This window comes from Trichechus manatus, unplaced genomic scaffold (genome assembly GCF_000243295.1).
Source record: "Trichechus manatus latirostris isolate Lorelei unplaced genomic scaffold, TriManLat1.0 scaffold00078, whole genome shotgun sequence".
Taxonomy (NCBI): Eukaryota; Metazoa; Chordata; class Mammalia; order Sirenia; family Trichechidae; genus Trichechus; species Trichechus manatus.
Window position 1 is genome coordinate 350,599 of NW_004444014.1, and position 9,317 is coordinate 359,915.

The following is a 9,317-nucleotide window of genomic DNA, read 5'->3' on the forward strand; positions in this document are numbered from 1 at the left end:
ATAAAGTTTTGAAATCCTACTGGTTTTGTATCAGTTATGATACTCCCTTCCTTGTGTCTCCACTCCTTTGGCTTTTTGTCTCATTTTTTTTTCGCTGAATCCAGCTCCTCCATTTTGAGGTTCCCATCCTCTCTTTACTCATTTTGCCCTTTGGGAAGCAAAACAATTTGAGTCTTTAGGTCAGGAGGAAACTATTAGTACCACTATTCTACATCATAGTGAGTGGCACCATTAGTTATACTACTCAGATGCCCAAGTCTGGAATCTAGTAATTATCTTGGTTCCTTCTTTTCCTGTACCTCCAAATTAATACATCACCAATTTCAGACTATTTCACCTCCAAAAGATTTCCTGGATCTTTGGCAGAAAGTTGTCCTCTGCTCCATTTCCACACAATTCTAGTTCAAGCATCTCTTTTGTAGCCCTACAATAGCCTTTTATCTGATCTCTCATCCATTTTTTGGAGCCCTGGTACCGCAGTGGTTAAGAGCTTGGCTGCTAACCAAAGGCTGGCAGTTTGAATCCACCAGCCGCTCCTTGGAAACCCCTATGGGGTAGTTCTAGTCTGTCCCATAGGGTCACTATGAGTTGGAATCGACTCCACAGCAGAGGGGTAATATATTTTCCATACTGCAGCCAGAGTAAGCATTTAGAAAAAATGCAGGTTTTGTATTACCTCCTTGTTTAAAATCCTTTAGTGGTCTTTTAATTTGGTCAAAGACTCAGCTCCTAGTTCTGAAGCTGAAACTAGGAACAGATAATTTTTCCTTCAAGTAGGCCTCGACACTCAAAAATCATGAGTTAGGACAAAAACAACTTCCAGACTAGTAGGCCGGAAAAGCAAGACTCTAGTCCAGAAAACATAAAAGTTAGAGCTGACAAAATGGCCAACCAGCACTGGGCCAGAGTGGTGGTAGATGGTGTTAGTAGCCTATGGGTTCCCAGTCAAGGGCAAGCCGGCAATTTTTTCAGTGGGTTCCATATGTGTAACCAGAGTGTGCATCCTATTGTGCCAGACTGCTCCACAGTTGTTCATTTAACCATTTTTCCTACAGGGTATATAAACGGGTGCCCATCTTTGCACTCAAGGAGTTTATTTGGTTCAAGCGGAGACATCTAGAGATTCCCAACCTGTGGGGGGCACGGGGGAGAGGAGAGGCGGAAAAGGCGGTTCTATGTACACCAGGATATTGCTGTCCTAGGGACTGGGAGGCAAGGCTTTCTGCAGCTCTCGAATGAGAAAGAGGCTTGATAGCTGTTGCAGGAACAAGGGTCGTTCTTAACTGAGGTAGTGGTTAATGAAGACAGCAGTTAAGTGTCAGGTGCTGTTCAAGTAGCAAAGAAGGAAATGACTTCAGAAACTTGGATATTTCAAGAAGATGTATCAAGGAGACGACTTCGGGGTTACCCCTCGAGAATGGGGAGAATTTCGGCAAGAAGTCGTGGAGTAACGGAGGTTGGAGGCAAGGAAAGTTACTCAACAAATTCTTGGTTCAACGATGGTGCTATGGAATAGGAAATAGCTGCTGAGCAAGGTCAAAGGTTTTTGTTTTTCCTCCTGCATCTGGGCCCAGCAGGGTGAGCCTTTGAGGGAGCAGGTCTCGAAAATATCTCCACTTTCTCTTCAGATGCCACGCAGACACAGGACAAGGTAGGCTGGTGGCATCCCAAACTCAGGAAACCTCGGGTGGAGGGTAGGCGGGGAAGCAGATGGATGTATCAGGGTGAGGTGGGACTTCCGGTGCGGCCGGTCCCAGTTTCCGGCGTCAATCAGGCCGCTACTGGGGCGCCCTAGGCGGGGTGCGAGGGCCTCGCGGACGCCGCTGCCGTGGGTGATTTTCCTGTTAGTAGGGTCCCTTCCTGAGGAGGGCGTGCGGAGTGGGTGTGAGAAGCTATTCTTCTACGGCGGAGGAAGCAGCGGAATTGGGGACCCGCAGCTGCCCGCTTGGCTGTAAGTTGCTTTTTTTGTGGGAGGGCTCGGGGAAAAACCGGTTGTTTCTGTAGGCCACCGCCTGCCCTTCCTGGGACCTGGACCAACCCGCGCGCTCGCTGCGGGAGGCCTGTCCCACCCCTCAGCGCGTGCCGCCCTTCCACCGCGGCGTTACCACGCGTGCGCGGTCGCCAGGCGTTGAGGTGAACTGGCCTGTTTGGTCTCCCAAGGATAGATAGCGACTTTGGTGTGTTAGTGGTGCCTCAGAACGTGCCCCTGGACTGTATTTCGAAGCTAACGTCCTTTCGAGTCAGTTTGGCCTTGCCAAGCTCAGGAACTGGGCTGGGGCATCGTGCAGTGACCAGTCCTGAGCGCCTCTGCCCTCTCCTCGTCTGTCCCAACCTGGACTAAGAGCCGGGTCTCCCTACCTGCCCCGGCGTCTCCTGATTGAGTCTGCACTCCCTTCGGTTTAAGGAGATGGAGGGGATCGCAGTTCAGTTAGTGTTGAAAGATTATTATTCGTGGATTTCTCCACCGATTCATGAGTCTAGTTAGTTCAGAAGCCTTTATTGAGCACCTAGCTAGTACAGTGGAAAAGTCAGGACAGCTCCTTTCCTCACAGGATTTAACAGCATAGTCAGATGGCGGGCAGGTAACTGGGCCGTTACAATGAATTTCATGGAAGCACTCTGGAGGGCCCTATCCCGGCCCCAGGAGAAAAGGAGTTGTCATAGAAGACCTGCCTGGGGAAACAATGCTTAGCTGACACCGAAGGACTGAAGGAGTTGCCCAGCTAAAAGGAAAATATCAAGGGCATGGTGGTGGAGTTCAAGGAGCAAAATGGTTTCAGACCAAAGCCCAGCAATGAAGGAGGTAGAAGACTGCGGGCTGCAGTGCCTTCCAGCTTTAGTGCTCAGATTGGAGACAAATAAGTTGTAGAGGTAAACCAGGACTTTGTACACTAGCGTTCGTAGTTCGGAGCCCTGGTGGCATAGTTAATCTAGGATGATGTGTGTAACTAATTCATTTCCATTGCTTTTTTTATTCTGTTGTATGAATGTATCACAATTTAACTACCCATTCTCCTATTGATGGGCATTTGTATTGCTTCCAGTTTTTAGCTACTACAAACAAAGCTGCTATGAACATTTTTGTTCATGTCTTCTGTTACAAAGTGAAAGAATCTCTCAAGGGTGTAATATCCAGGAGTGGACTTGCTGGATCCTAGAATATGGTGATGCCAGACTGGTTTCAAAAATGATTCTTTTAATTTATTCTCCCACCAGCAGTATATGGGAGTCCCTGGGTGGCACAAATTGTTAAGCACTCAACTACTAACTGAAAGGTTGGCAGTTTGAACCCACCCAAAAGCGCCATGGGAGAAAGACCTGACGATCTGCTTCCTAAAGGTCACAAGCCTTGAAAACTCTATGGAATGCAGTTCTCCTCCGCAACACATGGGGTCACCATGAGTTGGAGCCTCATATAAGCTGTATCCCATATAACTGGTTCAAATGAATTTGACTGGTTTTATCAGGGCACTAAGTTAAACCTTGGAGCCCTGGTGGTGCAGTCGTTAAGAGCTAGGCTGTGAACCACCAGCCACTCCTTGGAAACCCTGTGGGGCAGTTCTACTCTGTCCTGTAGGGTCACCATGAGTCAGAATCGACTTGATGGTAACCGGTTTGGTTTGGTAAGTTAAACCTTAGGACAGTTCCCTTTTGGTTGAGGAAACTGTATGGGATGGCACTTGAACTTGCATTTGCTGGCCTTGAAGCTTGTGTCTGTTAGTGGAAAAGACAGTGCAGTAAAGATAAGCTCCCCATGTATTTTTTTAAATCATGAATTCATACTGACATCTCCAATTCCAAACCAATACCACAGGATTCTTTCTCTTTTATCTCTTTTTCTCCCATTTGAAAACTTTATTCTTAATGATGATATATTTACTCATTCGCTCAATCATACAATACACACAAAATAGTTTTTGAACTCATACCACTGTCACTACCAATAACAAACCTACCAAGTAAAGTTCAAGATTTCCTTGTAGTTCTTTTTGTCCTTCAACTATATCCTATTGAAGGAATAGAATCTGTACTAAGTTCAAAAGTTTACTGAGCTAGGTTCATTTGTTTCTGTTTGCATTCCATTTTGGAGTTCATTTAATGTAAATTTAAATATATAAAGCATTAACATAGTGCAAAGTTCCATCCCTCTCCCTATAGCTTCCATGCTATTCTCACCCACCCCTTAATAATCTTTAAATGATATGTTACCTTCTATTATGCTTTACTACATACAGTAAAACCTGTGAAAGCTGGAACCTGTGTAAGGCAGAAACCTATCAGAGAAGGAAAATTCAAATATTTTCCGCTAAAACAAGCAATAGAAAAGTGGTAAGTCTGCACCCTGTCAGAGAAGGAAAACTTGCGAGACCTGGAAAAACAAGGCAGTCCCATCGAGTTCCGGCTCTCACAGCTTTCACTGTATATGATATAGCTCATGATTAAGAAAAAAAGAAATTACAGGAAAAAAATGCAAGTAACTTGCACATTGTAAGAGAAGGAAAGTTATCTCCTGACTTTAAAATTACTGTATAACTTGAAATTTCCTTCTCAGTGACCCTTACTGGTATCTCCTTGGCCATAGCTGTCATTTCAGGATAAAGCAGTGGAGATGGGAAATTGGAACATTTCCATTATCCATAAACAGGGATGAAGAAGATTTTACCAGTGATTTAGTGCTTCCATCCACCCATTCTTCAGAGTACATTATTTTCATATTTAAAAATAACATAAATGAGTTAATCAATTGTTTCAGCAAAAGAGATTTTTTAAGATAACTGAAAGTTAATAGTAACTTCTCTTTTAGCATTTCCATCCCTATAGTTTTAATTCTAGACTTTAAAAAAGACTAAGTTCAACAGAAGTTTCATGGATCAAATTTTGGTTTTCTTATTTTTAAAAATGTATTTTTTTCCAAAAGACAAGCAGCTTAACACTAAGCAGTTTCTTTCTTGATATGAATGATATTTTTGAAGACTTACTGGTTTTTAATTGTCCATTGTTTCCTAAACTGTATTTTTAATTTCATTTGCTCTCTCCTAGGGAATGAAGGATGGCAACACGCCGTGCATTAAAAGCTGTTTTGGTAGATCTCAGTGGCACACTTCACGTTGAAGATGCAGCTGTGCCGGGCGCACAGGAAGCTCTTAAAAGGCAAGCTGTCCTCCAGGTTCAGCTGACAAATATGTTTATAAGTGCCATTTTACCAAGGCAGATCATTAGCTAACTGGATGGCCTTAAAATGGCACCTCACCAGCTTACCATATATACAGGAACTGCCTTGGGTTTAGCTAGAAGACTTATGTATTGTAATATCCTCCAAACGCTCTCTAAGCCTTTATTAGATTTGGCCTTTTGATCAAGTCTTTTTGTTCTTTGTATGTGTGTGTGTGTCGTTTTCTAAGTTGGTAATGTAAATTTGGGAATAAAAACTCATGATTCTAAAATGTGGAAGAAATAACATTGGAAAAATCACAACTGAAGCCTGGAATCACAAAATGAAACACACAAAACACACACACACACAGCCTTAGTTCCACCCCCATCCCCCTGCATCTAAGAGCTAGTATTGAGTGTACAGCTGCTCAAATAAAGTGTAACTAAAGGAGTTGAAATTTTAGAATTATTTCCATTAACTAAATTTAAAGCTTCCGAAGGTTAGGGACTGTCTTATGTTTCTTTTACATCAAACACAATACTAAACAAAAGTCTAGATACAAACAGGGGACATAGTAAAAGCTCAGTAAAGTAAACTGAATGTGAATATTTGCTTCTGGGTGTCCTGAAAAGAATACTCATCAATGCAACAGAAATAACAATCAGTAGTAAGCATCTTCATCCTAAAATAATTTAGAGAAGCTTTTACAATCCACAATACTTAGCATTGTGGTGCTTACCATGTTTCAACCTTAAAAGGCTCACAAAACCAAACCCATTGCCATTGAATCGATTCTGACTCTTGGCAACCCCACATGTGACCGAGTAGAACTGCTCCATAGGGTTTTTTTTTTTGGCTATTTATAGAAGCAGTTCACCAGGCCTTTCTTCCATGGAGCTGCTGGGTGGGATCAAACCACCAACCTTTAGGTTTGCAGCTAATCGCAAACCACTTGTACCACCCAGGCTCCACAGTATGCTGTTAGTTAGAAAATCTAGTGACTAGTATCCCAGTGCCAGGTGTTAGGGCGAAAGACTAACATGAACTTTGCACTCTCTCAAGGAATTTACTTTCCATTTGGGAAATCAAAAAATATAAAGAGACTTATGTATCTGATGGGCATCAGTTGGGAGCTATCAATTTAGTTAGGAGATGTGATGTTCATTTTACAGGTGGAGAAATGGTGGCCAACATGTTGTTTAAAGCCGAAAGTAAGTCAGTTGCAGAGTTGAGCTTGTTGATTCCTTGACACAGTCTCACTGTCAATTACGCTTTCCAAGGGAAAGGACATCAGTTGATCAGCCTGCTCTTCCACTGGACAGGCACTTTGACTGCCGTAAAGATGAGCTTTCCACTCTGAATTGAAAGAAAAATCTTTGTATGTCAGGGGAACAGTGACACCTCTGAATAGCTCTATAACCTGGGAGCTTGCCATTCTGGAGCAGCCAGAGGCCACACGTCATCCTATTACTGGCACTGGAGGGCTTCCAGTCCAGAGAAATTGCTGTATGTACTGACACTGCCAGTTTGGGTTTCTATAGAAACAAATAGGAGAAGGGAAGTTGGAGGACTAGTTAAAAGAAAAGTAAAAAAAAAAATCAATACTTACACTTGTTCATTTTTAGAATAATAGTGATATTGAAGTAATTGATTTCTTTTGAGAGATAAACCACCAAATTTAATGTTTTTTCCAGAAGAGCTACCACATGGATATAATAGAGGTAATTATGATTAAGGTGAATTACTTAATTGTATAGATTTATTTAATGTTCTTTGACTACAATACTTAAAAGTCTCTTTTCTGTTTTATTTGCTTGTTTAAAATTGTGGTTAGTGCTTTATGCTTTGTGGCCTTTTGGGGCAAGCATAAAATAGAAAGCAACAAGGTATTAATATAAAATTTTAAATTGTAGCCAAATTAAAATTATTTTAAACTTTTGGATTATACACGGTAGGACCATCAATTTTCATTGTTAAGGAAGACTGGACTATATTATCAGTTCTTTCTCTGATACCTGATTGCTAGATTAGGTGTCAGAAGTAAAGCATAGAATCAAGACAATCATGTATGTAAGTAGTTTAAGGGGAAAACACATTTTGATCTGTAAAAATGGAACGTTTCTTTGAGTTGTCCAGGTAATTTCTGTTTATAAATTTAATGAAATATTAGGGCTTAGCCAGTCTTTAATTGGGTAAGAAGGCAGAAGAACAACATCTTGAGGTATCCCCTGTTCTCTCAGTATCAGGCCATGGAATACCTGAGTTCTTGTCCCAGCTCTGCTGCTACCCAGCTGTATGAAGCTGGGCGAGTCACCTAAGTCTTCTGTTGCTGTTGTTGTGTGCCATTGAGTCAATTTCAACTCGTAATGACCCCATGTCACAGAGTAGAACTGCCCCATAGGGTATTTTAGGCTGTAATCTTTAAGGAAGCAGATTGCCAGGTCTTTTCTCCAGTAGAGCTGCTGGGTGGGTTCGAACCACCAACCTCTCTGTTAGCAGTCAAGTACTTAACTGTTTCTGCCACCAGGGCTCCTCTAGGCCTCAATTTCCTTATCTTTAAGAAGAGTACCTGGTGCCGTTGAGTTGATTCCAACTCATGGCGACCCTATAGGATGAGTTTATAGAAAAAAGAAAAAAAGAGAAGAAAGGATTGCACCAGTAGATAATCTCTAGGATAACTTTCAGCTCTCATATTCTGGGAATATAGTGGTTAATAAGCTTTGTTTTTCATTTCTTTAATAAACTTTGTGGTAAAATTTATTTAAAATATAGAAGCCCCTCAAAAATGTAGACATAGCTTTTACAATTTGATTTTGTAGCCTTTAGAAGTGCAGCCACCAGAAGGAAACAGGTGATTTTTAAAAAGCCTTTTGGCCATAAAAACACTGACTTGATGACTTATCCTTCATGTTCTGATCTCTGGGACAGTGCTACCGAATTATGAGGTTTTATGGAGCTAGAATGTAAACTAAATGCTGCCCATTGACATCTGAATATTACTCTTCCAGGTTACGTGGTGCTCCGGTAATGATTAAGTTTGTGACCAATACAACCAAAGAGAGCAAGCAGGACCTATTGAAAAGGTTGAAAAAATTGGAGTTTGATATTTCTGAAGATGAAATCTTCACTTCTCTGACTGCAGCCAGAAATTTAGTAGAAGCGAAGCAAGTTAGGCCCATGCTGCTAATTGATGACCGGGCACTACCTGATTTCAAAGGTGGGGAAAATTTGGAAAGATTTAAAAATTGGTTCTTCGTATCTACTTATGAATCATTAAAATGGGATGCTTAGACGTATTTATTGTGATTTCCTTCTGTTATTATTGAAATGATTGACAGTACTGATAAAGTATGAATCTAAATTGGTGTTGCTCAGACCTTTTTTGACCAGAATCCATAGTAAGTGAAGCATATTATATTAAATAGTAATCCAGTGTATTCGTATATATGTCTTTGTGTATGTTAAACAATACTTACTCTTACTCCATAAGGTACACTCTTTATTTGGTTTACTTAACTGTTTGATTTTGATGTTGCTTAGAACCCTCCAAATTAGTTTTACAATCTACTGATGGGTCATGATCCACTGTTTGAAATAACACAGGTCAAAATTACTTTGAGCATTATAATCCTTAATCCAGGATTAACTTGATTAAATGAGATTAAACCAAGATCTCCTTGTTGAAAAATAGATGTCATTCTGTGTAGTGTGAAGTTTTTACAAAGAACGTGAAATACTTTTTCAATGAAGAGAAAACAAAACTCATTTCAGTTTGGAGAAATTAATGGACTCTTGAGAAGTATTATAGCGTTACGAAGCTTTGCCACAGTGCTTCTTTTTGCAGATGGTACTCAGAGTGAAGTGACACAATATAGAAAAATGAGTATAAATACATTCATTATAAAAACATGATGATTTTACAAGTAATGATTTGGGAATTAAGCATGCGTGTACAAATTGGGCGGGGCCTCAAAACTTTTACAAACAGAAAATATACTAGTATATCCATCAGAATTATTATTATTATTATTATTTTTATATTTTATTGTACTTCAGGTGAAGGCTTACAGAACTAATAGTTTCTCATGAAACAGTAGTACACATGTTGTTTTATGACATTGGTTAATAACCCCACAACATATTAACCCTCTAAATTCTCAAC

General features: G+C 40.8%; 1 protein-coding gene across 1 annotated transcript in view; it reads left to right on the forward strand.

The window, feature by feature from the left end:
* Positions 1 to 1,786: 1,786 nt before the first annotated feature.
* The window catches only part of HDHD2 (haloacid dehalogenase like hydrolase domain containing 2), a 24,912-nt gene continuing 17,381 nt past the window's right edge, over positions 1,787 to 9,317 (forward strand). The window contains exons 1-3 of the mRNA XM_004380874.2: positions 1,787 to 1,951; positions 5,041 to 5,151; positions 8,164 to 8,372. Coding sequence (XP_004380931.1) covers positions 5,051 to 5,151; positions 8,164 to 8,372 — 310 coding nt within the window. The 5' untranslated portion in view covers positions 1,787 to 1,951; positions 5,041 to 5,050. The remainder of the gene's footprint in view (positions 1,952 to 5,040; positions 5,152 to 8,163; positions 8,373 to 9,317) is intronic.